At 66.7% G+C, this 26,384-nt stretch overlaps 1 protein-coding gene across 1 annotated transcript; it reads right to left on the bottom strand.

The window, feature by feature from the left end:
* Window positions 1-253: 253 nt before the first annotated feature.
* Window positions 254-25,348, bottom strand: ASPG (asparaginase). Its single transcript, XM_065906085.1, has 20 exons — window positions 25,267-25,348; window positions 19,923-20,031; window positions 19,238-19,349; window positions 17,298-17,423; window positions 16,458-16,541; window positions 15,888-16,014; window positions 11,263-11,375; window positions 9,841-10,023; window positions 9,634-9,747; window positions 9,038-9,154; window positions 8,286-8,381; window positions 7,926-8,089; window positions 5,440-5,526; window positions 3,780-3,879; window positions 3,382-3,462; window positions 2,971-3,208; window positions 2,627-2,865; window positions 961-1,149; window positions 570-759; window positions 254-477 (listed from the first exon to the last, which is right to left on the bottom strand). Exons 1-20 carry the CDS (start codon window positions 25,346-25,348, stop codon window positions 254-256), a joined length of 2,775 nt encoding a protein of 924 aa, XP_065762157.1.
* Between the last annotated feature and the right edge of the window lie 1,036 nt (window positions 25,349-26,384).

Raw genomic sequence — 26,384 nt, 5'->3', positions numbered from 1 at the left:
GGGGGCCCAGTGCTCGCTCTGCTCTGCCCCACACCCCACAAGAGCCCGGGCCCTCCTGGCACACACCGCTCGGCCCCCGCCCCACCCCCAGCACCGCCCCCTGCCGCCATCGCCCCATCCCCCCTGCCCTCCGGCCGACCACTAGAGTCACCTGGGGAGGGTGGGGGGCCCAGCAGCCAGCCCCCAGAGACCCCCTTAGGCAGAGTTGTCCACTGGGGGCTAGTGGGGAGCTCAAGCCTTAGGAAAGAGAAAATCAGGAGGTGACCGCCGAAGTCCTCAGGGTGGGTGGGCAGCAGGCGGTGGTCATCCTCGTTGGGCTGAGCCCAGGGCAGCCCCCAGGGCCACGCCGCCAGCTGGATACTGTCCTCTGGTCCCGGGATCCCTGGCTGGTCCCAGGCCGGGACACAGACACCAGGCTGGCCGAGGCCTCTGGGCGTTCTCCCGCGGGCCGCGCGTGTGTTTTCCTGCCGCCCTGCCCTGCGAAGGGAGCGGCAGAGGTCTCACTGTTTCCATTTGCAGTTGGGGACACTGAGGCTCAGAGAGAGGCTGTAACTTCTCGGAGGTCAAACAATGGAGCTGGGACTCCACGTCTGGCGTCTCTGCTGAGTCCACAGGCCTGAGTGTCAGTGAGTGGGGGCTGAGCGGAAACTGGGGGCAGGGGGCACAGACGTCCGTGTGACCCAGACGAGGAGCTTGGGACCAGCCCGGCCCAGGGCGGACCCCTCCGTCCGCCTGCTGCAGCACCAGAGGGGGCCCCGCCTGCAGCAGGAGGTGTTGAGGTGTGAGCCGCGCTGGGGAGGGGGGGCTTCCCTGCCTGCCGAGCCTGGTTTTGGGATGGCAGACGCCAGGTAAATGTGGATAATGGCCTAAATGACAGTGAATGTTGGCCAGCGATAACACAGAGATCGCGGTGACTGGGGAAGCGCTGTCAGGAGCCGGAGCCCCACCCAGTGAAATCACCGGAGAGCCACGCAGCTCCGAGACCCCGAGGGGCTCCGGGCACCTCCCACAGGTACCCCGCCCTCCCGTGCCTCCCACCACCCGCAAGAGGTGCCAGACAAGCTCGTAGCCCAGCTCCGCCACGTGCCAGCCTGGGACCCTGAGCATAGGCCTGGGCCTTGGCTTCTCGCTGTAAATCGGGAAGGTGGGCTGGTGCCCCCAGGCGGGTGACCCTCAGGGCGACACCCTCATTCCACAGGACCCGGAGTGCAGATGGCAGCGGGCAGCCTCCCCACAGGCGGAAGCCTCGCCCCGGCCCTCAGTGACCCACCTGGCGAGAAGCCCGCGCAGCGGCTCCCCCTGGGGCCCTGGGCCCCATGGGCATTTCCAGGGGGCAGGGCAGCCCCTACTCGGGGACAGAGGCACCACGCGGGTCCAACCACAGCTCTCACAACCCAGCTGCACTGGGCCTGGGAGAAGCAAAGGCTCTGAGCCGTTCCTGGCCCCTCGGAAGCAGTCAAAGCGGTGGCTGCTTCAAATGAGCGGCTGAGTGCCAGGCGCCACCAGCCCTGGGACATGGAAGGGGGGCCTCCAGTGGTCCAAGCTCCTGTGCAGTGGTCCTGCTGCCCGCCCCCAGCCTTCCGAGGGTCCCAGCCCACAGGCAGCCGCAGGGCCCCCCAAGTCCCACTCCTCGGGCCTTTATTAGGGTGTGGGGCAGAGGCTCCCCGGGCCCCACCACGCTCCTCGTGTGGTGTTACCTAATTGTGCAAGGCTCGGGCACACCCCTGTCTGGGCGAGATCTGGAATGGTGCCAGCCGCAGTGCCAGCCCGAGCCTGGGAACCAGGCTGAGAAGCCTAGGGGTGCGGGTGGAGCCGCCCCCGGCCCCAGAGGGAGAAGGCTGCGTGGTGGGTGCCAAGGGAGAGCTCTTTGGGGTCACACTTTTGCTCCAAATCTACAGAGCACGTGCCCACGGGCTAGGCCCAGCGGCTTCCTCAGCCCCCAGCCCAGGGCCCACACGGACCATGTGGGCAGTTAGAGCAGGCCAGGGTGGCCTCCACGGTTCCTCAGGCTCAGCAGGAGGGGCTTGGGGGCTGGAGTGGGGAAGCGAGGCCTCGGGCCGGCCCAGGATCGAGGGTGTGTCCTTGGCCCCCCAGACAGAGGGTCAGAGAGGAGGCCTGAGGTCCAGACACCTGACTTCAGCCCCGGCCGGGCCTCGGAGAGCCGCACCCCACCGCGGCCCGCCCCGCCTGGCCCATAGGCTGGGAGCTGCCTCCCACCCAGGCTGTCACGGCGAAGACCGGCCCAGGCCGCCCTCTCTGCCTCCCCGGGGTGGGCCTGGAGTGAGCGTGGCCAAGGGGCCCATGGGCAGCAGAAGGCCCCGTGAAAGCCGGATGGGAGGGGAGGGCCCGGGAGGTCTGCATGGAATGCTCGGTGGAGTGGATGTGGGTGGGGTGTGCCTGCAGGGGTGACCCCAAGCGTCCAGACGGGGACGGGGAGGGGAGGGCCTGGGCAGAGGGCCTGGCCCGCCCACCCCAGCGGGGTCCCTACTCCCTCCCCCTGCCACCTCCTCAGGCAGGAAGGGCAGTGGCTCCCCCACCCCCAGGGTGCCGAAAACACTGCCCTTTGACGCAGAGCCTGAGGCCTGACACCCCACACACATCCCCACGGTCCCGGGACCAGACTGACCCACTGGAGCCAGGCTGTGGGGGGAACGGTCCTCAGAGGGACTTTATGGCCACTCTCCCCAGCAACGCCCTTCAGGCTGCGTCCTGGGCACAGAATGGGAAGCGGCTCCCGCAGCAGGGTGGGGAGCGGGGGGCAGGGGCAGGGGGCGCACAGCACGGTCAGGGTCCGGGGGGGCCGGGCGGCACCGTCCCTCCAGCAGGTCTCAACAGGAAGGAACAGCTCACGCCGCAGCAGGAGAGCTTCAGGTCAGACCCCAGGCAGCACTTCCTGGAAAAGGGAGGTCTCTGGAGGAGTGGAGGCGCAGGCACTGCATGGGGGCAGGGCAGGCAGACAAGCCCAGGCACCTGGCAGTGGGGCCCAGCCTTCCACGAGGGAGGCACCCCAGGACCCGAGCAAAGCCAACCAGAGGGAGAGGCTTCCAGAAGGCCAGCTGACGCGCTGGGGGCGGGGAGCCAGCTGGGAGCCCCGTCCACCCGGCCCAGTGGGTGCTGGGGTCCGGGCGGGGCGGGCCCAGCAGGGCCCCTCCAGGCTCGGGAGCTTCCTGGCCATGGCCAGGCCTCCGGGGCTGCTCTGTGGGGTGGCCTGGCCCGGACGGAGCGTGGGTCTGAGCTCAGCCATCCCTCTGGGAAGCCCTCCATCCAGACACTGCAGCTCCCCTCACAGGGTGAGTCCCGCCCGCCGGAGGGGCTTCGACCCGCCCTGCCCCCAGGACACCATCCCCACCAGCGCCAGACCACAGCGGGTAGGGGTCTTACTGCGCCTGGGGCCTGGTCACCAGCCCCACCCCGAAGGTTCTGCAGGAGGGCCACCACTTCCAGGTTCCCAGCTGCCTCTGCCTGTGGGGAGTGTGGGGGGGGCTGCCTCAGGCCCTGGGACCAGCAGCCTGGCCCTGGACCCCACTCCACCCCCACCAGGATGCGCTCCCACCCATGCATCGAGGACCCCGTGTCTCCTGCACCCCCACAGCTCTGGGCCCTGGGGGGGATCTGGGACAGGGGAAGGGACAGCCCCCTCCCCAACCCACGGTTCCCGCACACAAGAGTGCCTCCGCAAGGAGGGCAGGAGTTGGGCCTTTGGGAGGGGGGAGCCAGTGGCGCAGTCAGGGAGGGCTTCCTGGAGGAGGTGGTCCCGGGGAGGGCGCCGGGGCACTCACAACGTGCAGCGCGCTGCGCCCGTCGTACCCGGGCTGCCTTGGGTCGGCCCCCGCCTGCCCCCACGCCAGCAGGCCCTCGCAGTCCGCCCTGGACGCCAGCCTGGGAGGGGGAGGGGAGGAGGGGGCGCCGTCGGGGACTCCTGGGCGCCCGGCCATCTGCCCACGGGCTCTCTCGCAAAGCCAGCCCCCAACAGCTGACCCGGCAGCGAGCAGGGTCCCCGGGGCCGGCCAGCAGCCTGGACTCTGATGTGTCACCCATGGGGGTGGCTGTGACTCAGGTCAAGGGTACACACACGCGCACACACACACACAGGGGTGTTCACACACGCGTGCACGTGCACACACACCCCAGCAGCTGAGCGCCGCCTGCCAGTTTCATATTTCACAATATAGCTCTTCCCGGGAGGGGCCCCCGGGGGTGGGAGGAAAGTCTGAGGCAGCCCAGTGGTGCAAAGAGGGTCACACGAGGGCCCGGGGCGGGGGGCTCTGGACCAGCGGACTGGCCAGGAGCGGGTCTGGGCCTGCCCGCCCTGGAGAGGCGGGGGCACCGAGGGGCAGCCCGCACCCTTCCCCCTGCCCTCAGAGGCCGTCCCAGTGCAGGGTCCATGCCAGGGGTGCTGGCTGGCTGCTGGGTGGGGGGGGCAGGCTGACCCCCGGGACTTCCTCTGAGTCAGGAGCCCGCAGCAGCAGCCCCCACGGGGCACGGGGTCATCTCTAAGGTGAATCACGCTGACGCACCGCCAGCAGCCTTCAGACCTGGCCCCAGGCCTCTCATGCTGGTTCCCACACACTCGCTTCTCAGGGAGCTGGTCAGGGGCCCCCCGCCATGTCCAGCCAAGCAGCTTGGGTTGGATCACCTGCTCCCGTGCGACCTGTCACTGCCCCTTCGCCTGCCTCCCCAGCTGTCAATCGAGGAGCCGTCGAGACCCATCTGGGGTGCAGCCCTGAGCCGGGTCACCCCAGGAGTCCCTCCGGAGCCAAACCCTTCCCACGTGGGTCCCGTCACCGTGGGGCACACCGCCCCCCAGCCCTGTCACTGCTGAAAAGTCAGCAGGATCCGTCCCCTCGGGGACACTGAACTCCAGAGGGGAGGGGCCGAGACGGGGGGCCCGTGGGGTCTGTGCACCCCACTCTGTACAGGATGGGGGCCCCCGGGCTGGGTGGGACCTCGCTGGAACCAAGGCAGGGGGCCAGGGAAGAGGCTGGCCGGTGGGGACCAGGGGCCAGAGCTTCAGGCCCTCGTCCTGGTGAAGAGACAGCCACCTCCCGCCCCCACCAGCTACTCAGCCTGAGACGTGACCCACCCTGGAGGCTCTGACTTCAGCGCTGCTCCCAGACCCCCGCCTGGCTTCCACCGGTGCCCGGCCTGTCCTGCCTCCACCTCCCTTTCCCCACGACCCTCCTCACTTCCTCCCTACCTGGAGGCCTTGAGCCTAGCCCTTCGCGCTCCAGGCTGGACACAGAAGGAGCTGGCAGGCACTGGGGCGGCGGCCCCACAGGGAGGGCGCAGGACCCTGGGCTGCCACCTGCCCACCCCCGACCCCCAAGGGCTCCAAGGGCCCAGCTGGTGCAGATGGCCCCTTCCCCGGGGCTTGGTTTCCTTCTTGGAGCCCAGGCTCCCCCACAGTCCAGGAAGCACAGGTGTGCCCGCGAGCCTCACCGGCACAGCTCTGTCCCCGAGTCCTCCAGCTCCTGGGGGGACAGGCAGGCCCCAGCTGCCCGCAGCAGCCCAATGACACCCCGATGCCTGCCGTGAGAAAGAGCGGGGTGACCGCCTGCCCGCGGCAGCGTCCGCCAGACACCAGTAAGCCAGGACCGGGAGCCCACCCTCACCGGACGCACCCAGACTCACGCTGGTGCCCAGCCCGGGCCGAGCAGCTCAAGGCCCAGGCCCACTTGAGGGCACTGCTGTGGGCGCCGGAAGGCCCACCCTGCAGACCACCCTTGTGGAGCTCACACACGCTCAGGCTGAGTCTGCAAAGGCTGAGTCCACTGGGCCCGTGCTCTGCCCTTGAGGGTGGCGAGGAGATACCAAACAAACCATGCGGGGACAGGCTCGCCCGCAGTGGGGCCCAGATGGCCACGGACGTCCAGGGGCACCTGGCCTGAGCCCCGCATGCAGCGTGGGCCTCCATGGGGCTCGCGGGGTGGGAGTGGGGCTCGGAGAGGCCAGGGAACAGACAGCCCGAAGACCCCACAGTGGGACACACGCCCCTTCCCCAGGGCCGCGGGAGGCCCATCAACTGCACCGTCACCCCACTTCTGAGGAGCCTGGGAGGAGGGGGAGTCCTGCAGTCTTGGCCCCCACCGCCAGCCCAGAGCCTTCCAGGGTGGGGCTGCCCCCCCACCCGGGCACAACAGGGCCTCTGGGGGTGAGACCGGTTTGGGAGGTGGGAGAGGTGTTGTGACAGCGGCCGGGAGAGGGGGTGGGGCCAGGATAGCGTGAGCTCACCGCGCTACCCACCCACGCCCCAGGATGAGCAGCCTGGAGTCTGCAGCCAGATCAGCCCGGCCTGGGCGCCGCGGGCACACCCCACGGGCACCCCGCCCCCTCTGCCCACTGCCAGGCCTGTTCTGAGAAGCTTTGATGCCTCCGCGAAGGGGGGAGTGCCACGAGGCGCCCCAGCCCAAGGCCGAGCTGAAGAGGTTGGTGGCTTGGACGCTCCGTGAGACTCAGGAAAACCCCAGCAACAACCCAGGTTCCCACAGGCCGTGAGCCCCTGGAGAGGGACCTGGGGCCTGGCGCAGACGCCACACGGCGCTCAGCTCTCAGAAAGGGGGGACTGAGCAGGATGGGGGTGAAGGACGGGGAGCCGCGCGTGCGCAGTGCACGGGGTCACCAAGCGTCGGACAGGACCGAGCGGCTCATCAACAGCAAGGCAGAACCGGAAGGAAAGCTCCCAGACACACACTCACACAGGCGTTCACCAGCATGTGCGCCGGCACACGCGTGCGTGACGCGGCTCTGCGCGGCTGGACAGAGGGAGGGCGGGGCAGGCAGCACCGCCCCGCTCACGGGTCTTCCCGGCAAGTCCCCAGCCTCCGAGGGCCCTGAGCCCCTAGAGGCAGGGGCCCGGCGGCCTCCAGGGCCCCCGCGTGCCCGGCCACTGGGAGTCCCCACGGGCCGGCAAAGCAGGCGAAGCTGACCCTCAGAGAGAGGCCAGACAGGCCTGCAGGGGGGCAAGGAGACCCCCATCCCAGCAAAGGACACGGGACGCGGGTTCACCCGCCGGATGCCTGCACCTCCGCCCTCATGCTGGCCAGCTGCCTGCCCCAGGGGCCGGGCTCCACGCCCATGGCCCTGGCTCCTGGGGCGCAACCCCCAGCTCCTATCAATTCTCACACAGCCAGCGCCGCCAGGGGCCGTCCCGCAGCACAGGTGAGCTCGCCGGGTGACCCCTCCGGGTGGCCCTGGCCTCTGGCCTTGGCTGCAGAGTGGCCCATGTCCTCCGATCCTCAGAAGGAACTAGGCACCAGGTGCCCAAACCCACTGCCCAGGGTGCCAGGGTCTCAGGAGGGACTCGGCTCGGCAAGTGTCCACCTGCGGGCAGGGGGGGAGCCTCCCCAGGAACACTCAGGTTGGGGACCTGCCTTAAAAAGCCAGGGCTTGTCGGACGGGGCCGCTTGGGGGACCACCCCCGAACATCAGACATGCTGAGTCCACTCTCTAGGGCACCCGTGCCCACCCTGCCCACCTGGCACTATACAGGCTGCCCTGCACCTGCTTCACCCCAGTGCTGGGCAGGGGGCTTCTCCCCTCACCCCCGCCCCAGCCCCTCAGGCAGAGGATGCGGGGAACACACATGAGACCTCCTCTGATTTTCTTTTCAGAAATTCCATGCCAGGGTCTTGCTGGACCTGGTAGATTCAGCTCAGAGGCTACCTCCAGGAAGCCCTCCCTAAGCCCCCTGCCCCGAGCAGTCCTCCCAGTCTGGGCCCTGCCCACGACCGGCAGGGTCACTGCTGGTACCGAGAGCCCAGGCCGGAGGGGGCGAGGCTCCGGGAAGCAGGTGTCCTCGGTGCCCCCGGCTCTCCCGGGGAAGCCGTGTGGCCACAGGCACACTGGAGGCCCCCGGAGGCAACTCCATCCCGGCCCCGGGCGGCGCCCCTGCCTGCACCCCCACCACAGCGCCCGCCGGCAAATACCTGCCCCTCACGGCCAGCAGCAGGGGGCTGAGGCCGCCCTTGTCCCGGGCGTTCACGTCCAGCCCTCTCTGCAGCAGCATGGTGACGGCCCCAGCCTGGCCGGCCCGGGCGGCCGCGTGCAGCGGGGTTTGACCGCTGAAGTCCTCCAGGCCCCGGTCACTGCCCTGGGGGGACGCAGGGGCCCGTCACCCACCGAGACAAGGCAGGGAGGGCCAGGGAGGCCCCGGGGAAGGGACAGCAGGCAGAGCCCCGAGGCCCCGTCGACCGCAGTGAGGGGAGCACGCCCCGGGAAAGGCGATCCAGCCCACCCCCGGGCCCTGTGTGGCCGGGCTGGTCCCCAAGGGTGGATGAGAGACCCACCAGCTCTACCAGCGCCTGCAGGGCCTCCAGCTCGCCCGCGTAGGCTGCGGCACAGGCCAGGCTGGGCCCCAGGGCGTCCCACACCTCATCGGCCTCCTGCGGAGGGCGGGGGCAGCAACACCTCGGACCCCTGCCCCCTCCCCGAGGCCTCCGCAGTACAGGACCCCCGCCCCCTCCCCGAGGCCTCCGCCGTACACACATGGCCACTGCCCACGCCCTCACCGCCCTCCTGGACAGGCCTGTCCCCATGCTCACTCCGCAGGGGGGAAACTGAGGCACATGGTAGGCCCCGGGGCAGCAACCAGATGGGGTGCCCCCGTGCTGCATCTGGACACTTTGCCCAGAGGCAGGGGGGTGAGGGGGGTCAAGGAGGTCCCAGCCACTGCCGGGAGCCTGGCCCACCATGAAGCCCACAACCCAGGCCCGAAACCCAGCCCTCAGCCCCTTCCCGGGCCCAGGCACCCATCGTGTCCATGTGCGCTGGGGCTCCAGGCGACCCTGCCAGCCCCGAGTTGCCCCATCAGGCGAGCGCCATGGTCTGCACGCTGCGTACACACTGCAAGCGCCCCTCTGGACCACCCAGCCCCTTCCAGCCCCCTCTGGACGCCCTCCCGAGTCCCTTGCCAGCCCTCCCGGCTGCTGCCCTGAGCTCCGCCGGCCCCTGCCCCCAGCCCAGAACCAGGCTGTGTCTGGGGGCATTCCGCTCCCGTCCCCCTGGGCCCCGCCGCCCAGGCCCCCTGCCCACGCTGCACCTGTCTCAGACTGAGGAGCTGGGCGACCCCGCGCCCCAGCGCACCACCCCGCAGAGAGGGCCGGGGCTCGTCCACGGCGGGCGGCGTCATCTCCCCGCGCAGGTCCCTGGCCAGCAGCTGGGGAGCACGGGGCAGGGGTGGGGGGACACAGGGAGAGCCGGGCAGCTCACCAGGGCCTGCACCCAGCAGTCCAGGCCCACCAGGCGGGCCCCAGGGGAGGGCCCCCCCAGACCTGAAATGCCTCCATCAGGCTCCGTCCCGGGGCCCAGAGCCGGACCCAGCCAGCTCCCCACAGCGGCTCAGCCCACCCTCCAGCCTCCAGCTCAGGGTCTCCCCGGGCCCTGGCGGCCTCTGCCCAGCTCAAGGGGCCAGCCGGGGAAGCACCGGGGCGGGAACACCCTGGGAGCAGGGCGGACCTGGGGCTCCCCCAGAAACAGTCTGGGGGTGTGGGGCGGTGTGGGACTTGGGGGAGGTGATGGGTTGTGGCGGCCACTTCTAGCCCCCCGCCAAGCCCAGGTACACACCCCCCGGGGCTGAGCCCACCCGCCACACGCGGGCCGAGGGGCGCGGTCCCCGCCAGAGGCACACACACGCACCTCCTTCCTGCCATCCAGGCTCAGCCCCGGCAGGCCCAGCACATAGGACAGCTTGGCCAGCGCTGCCTCGGAGGTCATGTCGAAGCCTGACACGGCCCCGGCCCTGCTCAAGGCCTGGAGGGGTGGGGGCGCAGGTGGACTGTGAAGGAGGAGGGTGGCCAGGGCTCGCCCCTGCCCCGCCCCAGGCCCCGGCGCCCCCGCGCCCACCACGCCAGCTCCATAGTCGGAAGTGACGGCGCCCTGGAGGCAGTGGGTGCAGTTGACGATGACCAGGCCGCGCCGGGCCGCCGCCCGCAGCTCCTGAAGCAGGTCGGGCTTGGCGGGCCCGTTCCCGGAGCCGAAGGTCTCCATGACCACGCCCTTCATGGGGGGCTGCAGGAAGGCCCGGACCTGCGCGGGCGGGAGGCAGGGGTGCGGGGACTCGCTTCCACCAGACACGGGGACCGACAGGCTGGCCCCCGGGCAGCGGGGACTGCCCACCTTGCTCCCCACCACATCCTCCCCGAGCGACCCCCGTCCCCTTCTGAGCGTTAGGGCCGTGAAGACTGTGGACACGGGTCAGCGGTCACAGGGAGCTGGCCGGACATGAGAAAGGGCCGTCAGGGGCCTCACCAAGGGCCGGGCCCCCACCCCAGCTGGGCCGCCCACTGCCCTCCTGGCCCCTCCGTCCAGCCCGAAGTTCTGACACATGACAGGTGATGCTCCCAGCGAGCTGGCGGGAGGGGACGCCCTGCGGCTGAGCAGAGCTCAGGGCGCTGCTGAGGCCGAGCTGCTGGCCTGTGTAAGGACCCACACCTCCAGCTGTGTCCCCGCCAGAGCCTTCAGTTTAGCCCAGTCACTCAACCATGTCCAATTCTTTGCGACCTCATGGACTGCAGCACACCAGGCCTCCCTGTCCATCACCAACTCCCGGAGCTTGTTCAAACTCATGTCCATCGAGTCGGTGATGCCATCCAACCATCTCATCCTCTGCCGTCCCCTTCTCCTCCTGCCTTCAATCTTTCCCAGCATCAAGGTCTTTTCCAATGAGTCAGCTCTTCCCATCAGGTGGCCAAGATATTGGAGCTTCAGCTTTAGCATCAATCCTTCCAATGAATATTCAGGACTGATTTCCTTTAGGATGGACCAATTGGATTTCCTTGCAGTTCATGGGACTCTCAAGAGTCTTCCCAGAGCCTTCAGCCCTCATCAGAACTGCCATCAGCTCCCTCCGCCTCTCCAGGTAGAAGCCACAGGGAAAGCTCACCTGTTCCTGGCAGCTACCTAGGAACCAGCAGACTGGAGTCTGGGACCCATTGCTGGACGACGCTGGCCACCTGCAGGGCCTGCCCTGACGGCCCACTAGCCCCCATGGAGTGAAGCCCTGGCGTCCCTACCAGGGAGGCGGGGGTCCTAGCAGGGAGGCGGGGGTCCTAGCAGGGAGGCGGGATCCCTACCAGGGAGGCGGGGGTCCCTACCAGGAAATGGGGGTCCTAGCAGGGAAGCGGGGATCACTACCAAGGAGGCAGGGTCCTAGCAGGGAGGCGGGGTCCCAGTAGGGAGGCGGGGTCCCAGTAAGGAGGCGGGGCCCCAGCAGGGAGGCGGGGCCCCAGCAGGGAGGCGGGGCCCCAGCAGGAGGCGGGGCCCTACCAGGGAGGCGGGGATCCCGGGGTAGAGGCGCAGCAGGCCCACGTCCCGCTCCATGCTGCTGTGCACCACCAGCCGGCCCTGCCCACGGACCCTGCGCACCAGCTCCCGGTTGACTGCGGGGACAGACGGACGAAAAGCAGACGTTAGGCCCCGCCTCCCCAGACCCCCCCCCTCCCTTGGCGCCTCTGAAACCCCCTCCCCTGCCCGCCTCAGCTGGCTCGGGCGACGGGGGCAACGCAGCCCGAGGCAGCCCTGTGGCGGGCGTGGGATCCAGGGGGCGAGGAGGACCCCGCAGGGGAGGGGGCGAGGGGGCGGAGGAAGGGCCTCCCAGGAGAGGGCAGCGCGCAGGGCCGCAGGAGCCGGGGTCCGGGTCCCATGAGCAGCTGGGGCAGCAGCCTCTGACCAGTCAGACTCACGGGTCCCTGGCGGGGCACCCGCCGGGCCCCGAGCCCAGCAGGTCCATAAGTGAACGAGTGAATGAGTCTTCCGGATCCCTCACCTCTGGGGAAACCTCCGTCTCATTCACTCCAAAATCTCAGGGGTAACTTGAGCCCGGCCCGCTCCCCACACCCAGGGCGGGTTTCTGGCTCCTGAGCCCCGAGGAGCGTGGAGGGGCAGTGCCTGGGAGTCAGTGCCCGCCACTCAGAGAAGCCCCAGGACATCAGGCTCTCTTTGGGCAGAGAGGCGACTGCTTTGTAGGGACCGTGTGGCCAGAGCCTCCCAGCCCTCCTGCCGCACCCATGGGCGGGGGCAGGGGGCAGAGGTCTGGGCAGCAGGCCTGGCCTTTGACCCTCAGGAGCATGGCATTGAGCCAGAGTCCCATCCTCTCAGCCCCTCAAGTGGGCAGAGAGTGGGTGCCAAGACCCCTCGAGAGCCTGTTGAGGGAGCAGGTGCCAAGGAGATCCCTTCCCTGGGCCCAGGGAAACCGAGGCCCAGAGCAGGGAAGAGGCTTGAGAGGCCGCCCAGGGTCAGGTGGAGAACTCAGAGGGGAATGGGAACTCCAGGACCCCCACCCAGGGCGCCTCCAACAGCCCGTCCTGTGGCGGCTGTAAGCCTGCCTGCCTCCTGCTGTTTCCACCAGAGGAGTGCTCAGTCAGTTTGGTCACTCAGTCGTGTCCGAGTCTTTGTGACCCCATGGACTGCAGCACGCCAGGCCTCCCTGTCCATCACCAACTCCCAGAGTTTGCTCAAACTCATGTCCATTGAGTCGGTGATGCCATCCAACCATCTCATCCTCTGTCGTCCCTTCTCCCGCCTTCAATCTTTCCCAGCATCAGGGTCTTTTCCAATGAGTCAGTTCTTCACATCAGGTGGCCAAAGTATTGGAGCTTCAGCTTCAGCATCTGTCCTTCCAATGAATATTCAGGACTGATTTCCTTTGGGATTGACTGGCTGGATCTCCTTGCAGTCCAAGGGACTCTAAAGAGTCTTTTCCAACATCACAGTTCAAAAGCATTAATTCTTCAGCGCTCAGCTTTCTTTATGGTCCAACTCTCACATGACTACAGAAAAAATCATAGCTTTGACTAGATGGACTTTTGTCAGCAAAGTAATTTCTCTGCTTTTAATATGCTCTCTAGGTTGGTCATAGCTTTTCTTCCAAGGAACAAGTGTCTTTTAATTTCATAGCTGCAGTCCCCATCTGCAGTGATTTTGGAGCCCAAGAAAATAAAGTCTGCCAGTTTTCATTGTTTCTCCATCTATTTGCCATGGAGTGATAGGACCAGATGCCATGATCTTTTGTTTTTTGAATGCTGAGTTTTAAGCCAGCTTTTTCACTCTCCTCTTTCACTTTCATAAAGAGGCTCTTTAGTTCCTTTTCAGTCTTTGCCATAAGAGTGGTGTCATCTGCATATCTGAGGTTATTGATATTTCTCCCAGAAAACTTGATTCCAGCTTGTGCTTCACCCAGCCAAGTGTTTCTCATGATGTACTCTGCATATAAGTTAAATAAACAGGGTGACAATATACAGCCTTGACGTACTCCTTTCCCAATTTGGAACCAGTCCGTTGTTCCATGTTCAGTTGCTTCTTGACCTGCAGACAGATTTCTCAGGAGGCAGGTAAGGTGGTCTGATATCTTTTGAAGAATCTTCCACAGTTTGTTGTGATCTACATAGTCAAAGGCTTTGGCATAATCAATAAAGCAGAAGTAGATGTTTTTCTGGAACTCTCTTGCTTTTTCAATGATCCAGCAGATGTTAGCAATTTGGTCTCTGGTTCCTCTGCCTTTTCTAAATCCAGCTCAAACATGTGCAAGTTCTTGGTTCACGTACTGTTGAAGCCTGGCTTGGAGAATTTTGAGCATTACTTTGCCAGTTTGTGAGCTGAGTGCAATTGTGCTATACTTTGAGCATTTGGAGGCACTGCCTTTATTTGGGATTGGAATGAAAACTGACCTTTTCCAGTCCTCAGTGGCCACTGCTGAGTTTTCCAAATTTGCTGGCATATTGAGTGCAGCACTTTCCCAGCATCATCTTTTAGGATTTGAAATAGCTTAGCTGGAATTCCATCACTTCCACTAGCTTTGTTCGTAGTGATGCTTCCTAAGGCCCACTTGACTTCACATCCCAGGATGTCTGGCTCTAGGTGGGTGATCACACCATCGTGGTTATCTGGGTCATGAAGATCTTTTTTGTAGAGTTCTTCTGTGTATTCTTGGCACCTCTTCTTACTATCTTCTGCTTCTGTTAAGCCCCAACCATTTCTGTCCTTTATTGTGCCCATCTTTGCAAATTAAAAGTAATCGTCATGTGATAATAAACCAAGGAACATTCCAGACACAGGCTGCCCTGTCACAGGGAGCTGGGGGGTGGCACTGGGAGGTGGGAGAGGAGGGAGCTGAGTGTTGGGGGAGACCTGGGGGTGGAAGGCGGCTGTTGCAGCAGCAGGGAGCCGTGTTCTTTATTTTAGGGCCGGGCAGCCAGGAGTTCTGACTGCAGAGGAGGGTTTGTGGAGACAGAGAGGGCCCACGCTCCCCACACAGCTTGCCCATCCCGAGAGCCCACGGGACTCGAGTCCCTCCCCTTGGGCCTGCCGGACTCCGAGGGGCGCTGCCCCCACATGTAGAGGGGCCAAGAGGGGAGGGAGGCGGTGTGAGGCCCACGAGGCTGGGCGGGCTCCTGCTTGGTCCTGACCGAGGCCTCAGGGTTTCGGCCGAGCCTGGTACACTGGGGATGGTGGTTCCGAGTCCACTGCAGCCACTGGGCCCCTGCTGGCCGGAGCCTGGAGGCCTGACTCCCCCTGCCCAGAGCAGGGGCTTCTGCCTGGAGAGGACCTGGGGCTCCTGGAGAGGAGGGTGACCGCACGTGCCACAGCCACTTGGCAGGGGGTTGGCGGGACCACCGTGGGGGGCAGCACCCCGTGCTCCCCTCCTGGCACAGCTCAGCCCCTCCCGAGCCCCAGCCTCACATAGGGATGGGAAATGCGGCAGGAAGCAGGGAGGGACTCTGCCGGGCATGCCCCAGGCAAAGCTTGGTGCGTCTCAGCACTGGGTACCGGACCAGCCTGGTGCCCTGGACACCACACCGGCCCCCTCCCCCCGGGCCAGAGGACACGCTCTTCCTGGGATAACAAACGTGGGGGTCCACGTCTTGCCCCTCAGGGCCAGCGTCAGCCACTCACCCGCACAGCGTGCCCTGCGCCTCGAGGCCAGCGTGGGCTTGGCGCGGCCCCGGCAGGGGCCTGGGACCCAGGGTGAACTCCTCTGCACCCATGAGCAGGCCGCGTCCCGGAAGTTCCCCTCTGAGCCCCAGACCAGGAGTGACTCAGCCCCGAGGGGCAGGCAGGCCTGCATAGCGGCTGCCCCACCTTCGTGCCCATTCTTCCTTCCTCAGCTGGCAGGAGGGGCTGAGCGCCACCACTCAGCGCAGCCTGGAGGCAGGTCCATCCACCAGCAGCAGCCCATGCGCCACCTCCTCCAGGAAGCCTTCCTGACTCACTCTCAGCAAGCACGTGCCCCCTGCCTGACCCCCAGACCCCGGCCGTGCTACACACACCGCAGATACACTGATGTGTCCTGGGCCTCCCACCCTCCAGGGCATGTGGACAAGAGGATGGGTGGGCAGGGGGAGGGAAGTGCAGGCTAAGACCCCGGAATGAACTCAGGACTCAGGGCCGCAACACTTCCCTGCATGGTTCTTCCCTCTCGGTGTGCGGTTCTGACCCCGTGGTCTCCTCCCGCCCTGCCCGCTGCGGCCAACGGCCCCCTGGCAGAGGTCCTCTCCTCCCAGGGCAAGCGTGGGGGGCCTCGGGGGGGAGATCTCAGGACCCACCAGCAGCTGGAGGCATCAGACAGCCCCAGGAGGGGGGCTGGGGCACAGAGACTCCCTTGAAAGTCCCCAGGACACAGTTCACCCCACCGGAACCACGTCCCCGCGAGGCCACTGCGGGGCTCCTGGGCCTGGGGCCATGTGCCTGGGGAGGGGCACCCGAGAGGCTGACCCCCCACACGTGGCCTGGCTGTGTGCCGGGGTGACGTGGGGGGCGTCCCCACTCTGAGCGGCCCCAACCCCAGGTTCTCCGCAGAGCTGAGAGCCGCGCTCCCCCACCCAGGGGCACCGACAGCAGCTACGGTGGGACACGACCCCCGGGCCGATGCCCCGCCGGGGGCCCTGCTCGCTTACTCGTGACGTCAGCGCCCACGGTGGCCAGAGGCGGCAGGTTGGGGGAGCAGAAGGCCGCGAACCTGCGCGCGTCCACTTTGGTCACCCGGTTGCCCCGAAACAGCTGATTTTGGAAGAACAGGCAGACCTGCGGGGCGGGGAGGGCGCGCGTAGCTCAGTGCCGGGGACCCCGGGCCGCCCCCCGCTTCCCCTCACCCGCCAGGACCCCCACCCCGCTCTGGAGCTGTTCCTGGGGCGGGGGCTCTGAATGGCACTCATGAAGCCCCTCCCCATGGTGAGCCCGCCCCCCGGGCTCCTCTCCTCCCCTGAGATGTGAGGGAGGGTCTGGGAAATGTCTCTGTGCGCCGCGCCGCCAGCGCAGGTGTCTGGGTGGGACGCGCGCACAGGCTCCCGCTGCCTGCTGCTTTCCCATTTTCTCTACGGTGAGGGTGTAGGTCACGTTCAAGGTAACAGACTGAGCTTTAACGCTGCCGGCCCCCTCACCTGCGGCCCCCGGGCAGGCAGGCGCCCGCCCCCGCGCCGCGCTGGAGCCCAGACCCCGCCCGCCCCGCCCGCAGGAGGAGGCGGTACCTCGGGGATCACGTACTGGCCGGCCAGCAGCAGGGCGCCCAGCAGGTTCTCCCGGCCGTCGTTCCACAGGGCGTGGATGGGCACCTGGGGAGAGGCGGGGGCAGCTCAGGCCGTGGGCGCTGCCGCTGGAGGCCCGCCCCTGCTGACCGCGCTCCTCCGGCCCGGCCCGGCCCCCTCTGCTCCCCCCAGGCCCCAGGGCCCCCTGTCGGGTGCCGGCCGGTCCCCACGCTTCGGGGAGCACAGGACGCCCTGGGACCCGTCGCTGCCCAGCCCAGCTCCCTGGCCCCCAGGGCAGCGAGGCCCTGCTGTCATGGTGCCCAAGCCAGTGCCTGGGCGGGGCAGGCAGAGGGGAGCCGGCCGACCGCAGGTGCGAGGGAGGGCGAGGAGCTTCAGGCGGGGCCTCCGAGTGCGGGGTCACAGACCTGGGCCGATGCCCCAGCAATGAATGACCCGCACCCAGCTCCCCCACCCCTACCCAGGAAGGCAGGAAAGGGCTGGCCTGCCATGGCATGGGCAGAGGGGTCGGCTGGGGAGGAGTCCCCCAGGGCCTCCAATGGAACCGCCCTGGGCTGAGCCACAGTCCTGGGTGCTCATAAGGCCGTGGACGTGCGCCAGCTGCCTGGCCTCTGCGCCTCATCTGCCCTGGTTACAACAGGGGCGTCCCACCGGGGCCAGTGCAGCGGAGAGAAGGCAGAGCAGGGCAGCAGGCTGGCAGCGAGCAGGATCCAGGCAATGAGCGCGCGGAGCCCCAGGACCTGCAGAACCGGGCCAGGCGCCGGGGACCCGCCTGCCCTCTCAGCTGCCCTATGGCCTCTGCCCAGCGGGCGCCCGGGGACGTACCTGGGCCCCGGTGAGGATGACGGTTTTCTGCAGGTTCTCCAGCACGAAGGAGAGCACGGAGGCGGCGAAGGCCATGGTGTCGGTGCCGTGGATGACCACAAAGCCGTCGTACTGCCCGTAGTGGCTCTGCAGGGGCGGCGGCCAGCTCAGGCGGCCCAGCCCCTGGCAGCAGGCGCTGGTGCCCCCCACACGCGGCTGGCGGAACTCAGGGATGCGCGGGCGGGCCTCCGTCACTGCCAGCCGGGGAGGCCCGCAGGGTACGGAGCCCCTGTCCCTGTGCTCTGCTCCCTCCCAGGACAGCCTCCTACGGAGGCCCCAGGGTCTCCCGGTGACATCCCGCGGCCCTGAGAGAACTTGGTGGGGGGCTCCGGGCACTTTGGTCCCGGGTGGGAAGATTCCCTGTGCAACGCCAGGCCTGGGCTCCTGAGCACTCCGTCAGCTGGACGATGGCGCCGGGCCCAGCTCAGTGCTCTGGAGGGCCCTTGCTGAACGACCACTGCCCCGGGGGGCAGCAGGGGCCGTGGGGCAAGGAAGCCCACCAGCCACTCGGTCCAGCGGGAGGGCCGGGCCCGCACAGAAGCAACAGGCAGGAGGCACAGCCTGTGCTGGGAGATGAGAGGTCAGAGGTGAGCAGGGTGCAGACAGCAGGCATGGGGACGGCCCCTCCAGGGAGTCAGAAGGCCCCCCCTGGCACACAGGCCAGCTCTGCAGGGACACCCCCCAGCCACCGCCTCCGTAGGAGCAGCCAAGGCCTCAGGGGGCAGTTGGCCTGGGCTGTGGTTGCAAGGGGCACAGCCCAGGAACCATGGGACCCTGGGACCTCTCTTGAGGCCCATTGATAGACCAAGCCAGGCGGGGCTCGGAGCTGCAGGGGAGCGGAGCCACGTGGTGGACTGGGCCGCCCTCTGCCGGCCACACCACGAATTTGCACATGGCTGGCCAGCAGGACAAAGAATTGATGCTTTTGAACTGTGGTAGAAGATTCTTGAGAGTCCCTTGGAGTGCAAGGAGAGCCAACCAGTCCATCCTAAAGGAAATCAGTCCTGAACATTCACTGGAGGGACTGATGCTGAAGCTGAATTTCCAACACTTTGGCCACCTGATGCAAAGAACTGAGTCATTGGAAAAGACCCTGATGCTGAGAAAGATTGAAGGCAGGAGGAGAAGGGGACAACAGAGGATGAGATGGTTGGATGGCATCACTGACTCCATGGACTTGAGTATGAGCACGCTCTTGGTGATGGACAGGGAAGCCTGGCATGCTACAGTCCATGGTATTGCAAAGAGTCAGACACGACTGAGCAACTGAACTGAACTGAACTGGACAGCAGTCTTAGGCACTCAGAAAAGCCGTCAGGCCCCAGCTGTGGGTGCTGCTGGCCAGAGACTAGGGAGACTGCCCCAGACACAGCTGCATACATCCAGAGACGGGGCCAGCCCCCAGCTGCCAGGAAGGGTGGCTCAGTGACAAGTCCCTCTCTGGGGAGCAGGGTTTCTTAAGGGGGGAAGGTGAGAAATGGGCTGGGAGGGCCCCCACCCCGGGAGGCAGTAGCTGGGGCCGGCACTGGTGGGGGTGAGGGGCTCTGGCTGCAGGAGAGACGGCCACTCAGTGCTCTAAACCACAAGCCCTAAACCCACTAAGACTGCATTCCAGGGTGGGCGCGGGGTGGACCGGCGTGGGGTGGTCAGTCTGCAGAGAGGTGTCTCAGTCTCCGCCCAGGACACAGACTGGGACAAGCTAAGTGTTCAAAGTGAGATGGCCACCTGGGCCATTTCCTCACTGGAAAAGTGGACGTGGTCCTTGATGCCCCCCCCCACCCAGGGTACAGGAGAGAGGGTCGTGGGAGCCATGCCGCTGAGGTGTGACTCCTCATCAGCCTCCTCCCAGCCCCACCTCCACTGCCAGCCCCCTCCCCGCCCTCCCCACGCTCCCTGGTCACCTCGATGGTCTGGGCAATCTGAACCCACTCGGTGATGGTCATGTCACTGGAGTCAAAGAGGGGCTGGCACTCCAGCACCGTGTAGACGACCCTCTGGTCGGGGCTGGCCGGCCTGCGGGAGGCGGAGGGAAGGCTCGCACTCAGCGCCCCCTCCGTCGGCGGCCCCTTCCCCTCTACCCAGTCGGACACCCGGGAACGTGGCCTCGGGCCCTGCACCTCCACAGTCCCGCTTCTGCCTCAGGCTGCAGGAACAAGGGCCATGGTCCCCGGGAAGGGCTGCTCCACAGCAGGAAGTGAACCAGGACACCCCCAGGAGGAGGGCCGCTGGCAGGAGGGGTCAGCGGCCAGGAGGCAACCCCTGCCCCGCCGGCCAGCAGGGAAGACCACCGGGCAGCCTGGGCCCCGACCTGGGAAGCAGGACCTTCCCGGGGGCGGGGGGACCCCGGGGCCTGCCCCTGCCTGTCCCGATGGACTTTAAAGGGGACTGCGGTCAGTTCCAGAGCCACCACTGTGGGGGGCCGTGGGGGGCCGTGGGGGCGGCGCCCTCCAGCAGCTCGCCGCGGACACCCTGAGAAGCCACAGCCGCTCCGCCGGCCTGGCAGGTGCCAGTCTCAGGGTGCCCTCCCCCCACCCCACAACAGCCAGCCGTCGTCCGTGCCCGGGACCCAGGGGAGCGCCCACTCACGGCAGCACCAGGGTGTCCTCGGGGAAGCCACGGGCCCGGGCATGCTCCTCGTCGTGGAACATGGGCAGCATCCTCAGAACTGCGGCCAGATCCCTCCCGGGCACGAGCACTGTGGGCAGGGTGGGCGGGGGGTCAGGGGCTGGCAGCCACCACCAGGGCCCCCCGCTCCTCGCTGGGTACCGGGCCCCAGGCAGGACGGGGCTGGGTGCTGCGGGTGAGCTCTGGCCCTGCGCGGAGTCAGACTGAGTGCTCAGGTCTGCAGGCGACCCAGGGCCCTGGCAAGTGTGGATCGCCGCCCAGGGCCTGGACCCCGACTCTCCTCCAGACAGACCAGGGGTCTGCCAGGGGCTCCGGCCACTTCCTGGCTAACACCTCCACCTCCGGACGAGCCCACGGCCCCAGCAAGGCTCAGGGTGCCCCGGTCCCCTCACAACACACACACACACACCACTCCTCCCCCCGACTTCCCAGAACATCCACACCACTCTGCCCGAGGATGCCCCGTTGACTCTGCCTGACGTCCCCTGCCCCGTCCCCCTTCTCACCCAGCAGATGCTTCCCCCCGGTGCAGGGCACCACCTCCAGGAAGCCCTCCTTGATGTTCAGGTCCCGGTGCCCTTGCCACACACACCCGGTTACCCTTTCTCCTTCCCCGGCCAGAAGCACGCATCTAAAGAGGCACTAGCCAGAAACGGCACGCCTTCTAAGAAAAGCTCACGAAGTTCCAAGTGTTTCCCGGAGACAAACAGCTTCCTCAGCAAAGGCTCCCAGAAGAATCTCTGCATCCGGGCCCTGGTTTTTTGTCCCATCCTGCTCCCTGCGAGCTCCGTGACCTGAGGCAGGTCGCCTGACTCCTCCTCACTGAGGTTCTGCGGGGCATCGCCCACGTGCCTGGCCGTGCTGGACGCCCGGCCACAGCAGCAAGGACAACATGCCCCCCCCCCCATTCCAGAGAAGCTTCTTTGGCTGAAACACAGAAGACCTCCAGGGCCAGCGGCAGTGGGCACCTGGGCGGCGATCTCGTTCCCAGCCTTCGCCCTCTGCCAGGCGTATCAGCCTCCTGCTGTGTGTAACAGGTTGCCCCGGGCTTAGCGTCTTAAACAGCACCCTTCATTGTCTCAGTCTGGAGGTGGGGCGTGGGGTGGGTTCCGGCGTCCGGGAGGCGCTCCTCCTGGAGATGCTGGAGCAGGTCCGGTCCAGGCTCAGTGGCAGAACTCAGCTTCATGCCAGCTTTCACGCCACCATGAGCTTTCCTAGCCTAGGGGCTGCCCACACCCCCGGCCGGGGGACCCCCGTGACGGCCGGTGGCTCCTCACACTCTGAATCTCTCTGATCTCACCCTGCCTCCTCTCCTCCCTCAGTGGAGCCCGACAGCCGTCCCGCACCGCCCCCAGCCTCACCCCGCCCCCCACCCCGGTGCTGCCTTAGGCATGCGTCTCCTCCTCAGGCTGGCGGCCAGGATCTCTCCCCAGATGTGAATCCGGCCACGTGCTCCTTTCTCTGGGGCCGTGGGCCCAGCATCAGACCCTCCGCCCCGTCCCCAGCTCAGTGATGCCCCTGTCCCCACCCTGCAGCTCGGGGCAGCACTCAGCTTCCCCGTGCCTCACCCTCCGAGGAACAAATCGGCACAAACTCAGGGAACCAAAGCAGCAATGTTCATGGGCCAGAAGCTGCAGGCTCTGGGTGGCAGGGTGGGCTTCCCGCCCCAGCACCCCCTCCACACGTCCACCCGCTAAACCCCAGACCCATCTCCCACCAGCCGCACAGGGAGCACAGCCTCAGAGTTCAGGGTGCCGTCTCCCCAGCCAGAGAAGGATACCTCAGGGAAGGGGGCACCCTGAATAGCCACCCCGTCTTCCACCCAGGAAGCCCCTGTGGGGGCTCCATACACTTTGCTGCGGAAGCACCGTGGCTCAGGGAACATCAGTGCGAGACGGCCCGGCCGGCCTCCCTCCCAAGATGCTGGAGGGTGGCCGGGACACGCGGCTGCCTGCACAAAGCGCTGGACTCGCCAGCCCTGCTGCTGGGAGGCCCCGACTTCAGACCTGGGCGTTGACGGAGGCCCAGGGCCGCCCACCCCGCCGCGGCAGGGGACAGGACGGCCCGCGGATGTCCCGGCCTGAGCCCCAGGACCTGAGGGCCAACTTCTTGTGGGCGTGAGTTCAGGAGATGACGCTGGCTCCTGGCTTCCACCCACATCCTTGTGAGCGGGCTCGACCCTCAGAGGGGAGGGCGGGGGAAGGACAGAGCCCTGGTGGGGAAGGTCTCCAGAGGGCCCTCCTGCTGCCCGAGGCCCTGGTCTGCGGCCCCAGGTCAGGGCGGGTGCAGGAGGCCCCCCCCCCCCCCGCCCCGCCACGGTCTGCGCCAGCTCCCCTGTGGTGAGCGGCCTTGGGGGGGTGGCCGTGGAAATCTGCGGATCCACCTACAGGGCGGGTGGTGTGCACACTCACTGCCACCCCAGAGCCAGGCCACTGCTGGTGGGCTTGGGCGGGGGGGCTCGGGGGGTCCCTGACTTCCGGGAACATCCCACCTCAGGGCCGGCGGGCCTGGTGACCCCGCCTGGCGAGTGTGTAGGCGGACGGACAGGCAGAGCCAGCCCAAGAGGAGGCCACACTCTGTTTCCATTCTATTCTCTGGGGGCAAAACTCTGCCGACGCATCATTATCCAAAGCAGCCAAAAATGTGGGGAAAACGGTGGTGAGAGAGTGTCAGGAAGTCAACAAACAAAAAATATTTTCTGTGGATTTTGTAACATTATTGACTTTTAAGAACAGGGAGTTTGTCATTTCCTTCATCAATCTAAGTAAACACCTGCTACCAAAAAAAAAAAAAAAAAAGTAGGGCAGGGGTTGGGAAACTTCCCTGGCTGTCCAAAGGTTAAGGCTTCCCCTGCAGGGGGCGCGGGTTCAATTCCTGCTCGGGGACTAAGATCCCACCTGCCTCGCAGTGCAGCAAAGACAAAACAACTAATAAGTCAACATCTGCTTTCACATCTAATTCTGATTTTGTAAACTGGATTCTTTTTCTTAACGAGGGCCCCCAAGCTTCAGGCCCTCCACAAGCAGAAGCGGCCGCACGGGGCCTCGTCTCCCTGCAATGCAGACGGGGAGCTGGTCACTGGTAGCGGCCCCACAGACACATTCCCCCGTAAGGGCCAGTCTGTCCCCAGGACAGGGAGCGCGTGGCAGCCTGTTCCGTGAAGGGCGTCCAGGCCGAGGGCAGGAGAAGCCGTGGGCATCCCCTCTCAGGATGAGGCTTGGCTGCCAGGCCCTCCTGTGGCCTCCTGGGACGTCCTGGCCCCTGTGGACCCCGAGGCTCCGCCCGCCGGGAGCCGAGCCCACGGGGGTCACACGGGGCGGCGGGGTCTCCGGCCGGGGTGCTGCCTGACCCTGGGCTTGCCGTCATCGACTGATCTCGGGTTCACGACGCCCCTTGACCTATAACATCATCTCTGAGCTCAGAGAGGGGGCGGGCGAGGGGCGTCCCCAGCCGCCACGGCCTTGCCCTCCCCTCAGCATCCTGACCTCTGGCAGGGCTCACATGCAAGGCCCCACATGCCCGGCAGGTCACTGTTTACCAGCAGGCGCAAAAATGCTCCCAACAGTGAGAATTCAAACAGCCAGGCTGGCCCCTCGACCACACCCGCAGAGCCAGGGCGGTTAATCATTGACCCCGCGACCGACCGGAATCCCCAGGCAGGCAGGGCCTGGAGCGGCTGGGCGGCCCTCGCCTCCAGCAGGGCTCAGAATGGGGTCCCCATGGGCCAGGCCTGTGTCCTCCGCGCACCCCCTTTGCCCTTCTTCCCCGGCCCCAGCTGGCTCCCTACCAGCCCAGGGGCGCTGTCCTGCGGGATCTTGGGAGACCAGCCTGCCTGGAGGTCACTGCCCACCACACTTCATCTTTCTAGAGCCCCTTCCAAACAAGGGGGTTTGCAAGCTCTTTGGCAAAGGCAGGGCCTGTGGAAGTGAGCCGGGGGCGTCTAGGTGGTGGGGGGTGGTGATGGGGGCGCACAACGCAGTGCAAATGGGGTCAGGGTCAGAGTCCCCCTGGTCCCTGCAGCCCGGACCCTTAACACCTATGAGCTGAGCTCAATGGAATCACAGGCATCACAGCTGGCCAAGTGCCAAGCCTGGGGGCATCAGCAGTGACCGGGATGCGTCGGGGCCATCTGAGGACGCCAGCAGAGCCCGCCCGCTCCCCTCTCTCTGCCCCAGCCCTGCAGTCGAGGAGGAGAGACCCCCAGGGTACGAAGGGATGTGGAAAGCCCCCCAGGACAGGGCTCTCTGGGGGCCTGAGCCCTGGGGCCCAGCATGGACGGGCCCTGGAGACACCTGTGAACTGGTGGGGGAGGGGAACATTAACAGGGACAGAGGACGGGAAGCAGTTGCTGGCGTGAGAAAGGGCTCACGGCATGTGAGTGACTGCTTCAGGGGAACCGCTGGTGGTGGGGGGGCCGCGGAGGATGTTCTGTTAGCCCTGAGGGTCGTGGGGGGAACACAGCTGGTTCCAAGGCAGAAGGAGGGCCCTGGGGAGCTGGGAGAGCTCCGAGTAGGAGGCTACCCCGGGGCCAGGGCGGGCGGCCCGAGTGAGGCCCGTGGGGGTCCCCGGGGGTGCAGGGAGCTGGGGAGGGCTGGGAAGGAGGCCCGGGGGACGGAGGTGGAGGAGGGCCAGTGCCCCCGCTCCAGAGTACGGGGCGAGGCTCCAGAGCAGGGCTGAGGGGCTGTCTGGGCCCCTCCTGGAGGACCCGGGGCCCACGTGGAGGCCACGCTGCAACACTCCGGGGGTGCGTGCGGTGCCCACCCCACCCCTGCAGGCTCCCCAGACCAGGTTCCTGCCCGAGGCACTCTGCCCAGCCTGGGGGTACGCCTGCCCCGGGGTCCTCCAGCCCGGCGCCCACCCCAGGCTCTCCCCCACCCAACAGTCACCCCTCCCTGGCCCAAATCCCGTCAGCGCCCGGAGCAGGGGACAGGGAACGCTCACTGCCCCGACTCCTGGTGCCAGTGAGCTCTGCCCAGAGCTGGCGGGCGCCCCTGTCCCCCGCGCGGGCCAGACAGGGGCAGCGGGGAGCGGCCGGGAGCGGCCGGGGTCGCCCGGCAGCCGCTGGTGTCCCGAGTGAGAGGCCCGGACAGCCCTTGAACACCTGCCCACCAGCCCATCTGTGCAGGGATGGGGGTCCCACGGGAGCCACAGCCCCCCCGGGGCTCTGCCCGAGAGGAGCGGCGGCAGCGCAGGGGAGGCGCTGGGCGCCCACCGGAGCGCGGGACAGGACAGGTCAAAGGCCTGCCGGCGGGAGCACGACCCCCACTCCGCCCCCCACCCCGAGCCGGGCACCCGCCCCGCTCACCGCCGCGCTCGCTCCGCATGCCGATGGTGCCACCGGTGTAGATGGCCAGGAGCCGCCGCTCGGGCCCCGCCGCGCGCGCCATGCCGGCCACCCAGGGCTCCGAGGGGACCGGGCGGGCCGGCGGGGCGGGGCCTGGGGGGCGGGCACTCGCCGCAGGGTCGGGCCTGTACCTGTCCCCGCCGGGGAGTGGCGGGGCAGGCCCCCAAGGCGGGAGGTACTAGGGACAGGTTCCAGCGGCCCCAGTGGCCTGGGGCGTTTTGAGTCGCTGTGACTTGTGGCACAGAGGACATGGGCCTCAGCGACGGTGGAGCCCGAGGACCCCCAAAGCAGAGGGCGGGTGGCCCTCCCCACGGGCCCTGGCGCTCCAGCTGACCCAGCACTGTAGCCCATGCCCTTGGAGTCTTCTGCCCTGGAAGGTGGGGCAGGCAGAGACCCCAGCCAGTCCACTCACACTGTCCAGAAGCCCGAGGGGACCCCCTCCTGGGCTAGACAGAGCCTACCCGCGGCAGTCCCTGCTTCCCAGGGGGCGCTAGTGGTAAAGAACCTGCCTGCAAATGCTAGAATCTCCAGAGACACGGGTTTCATCCCTGGGTTGGGAAGATCCCCTGGAGGAGGAAATGGCAACCTGCTCCAGCATTCTTGCCTGGGAAATCCCGCGGACAGAGGAGTCTGGCGGGCTATAGTCCTTGGTGTTGCAAAGAGTCGGAAATGACAGAGCGTGAACACACACACACACACACACACACACACACACACACACACACACAGACGAGTCACTCACTTGCCTTTCAGTCCAGGAGATGGAGGAGGATGGGGACCAGGAAGAACTCCCCGCAGGTGGAGTCAGTCTGCGTAGCCCTCCCTGGGGTCAGCACACCAAGGCCCTGTAGGGACCCACACAGGGGCGGGGAACCACAGCGTGGTTTGGTGGAAAACTGATTCGTCTCCAGAGAGAGCCCTTCCAGACTTGATTCTGACTCCTGGAAGTGATGAAATAAAATTTCTATTTTATGGCCAGAGTTAAAAAAAAAAAGAAAAAGTCTGGTCTTAAGGGATCAAAGTCTTCTTGGGAGAGACCTGCTTTTCTCCTCCTCTGTCTTTCAGATGTAAATGTTCTA

The sequence above is a fragment of the Muntiacus reevesi genome, chromosome 15 (genome assembly GCF_963930625.1).
Source record: "Muntiacus reevesi chromosome 15, mMunRee1.1, whole genome shotgun sequence".
Lineage (NCBI taxonomy): Eukaryota > Metazoa > Chordata > Mammalia > Artiodactyla > Cervidae > Muntiacus > Muntiacus reevesi.
The sequence above is the reverse complement of the archived record's forward strand: the minus strand, read 5'-3'. Positions and strand labels throughout refer to the sequence as shown.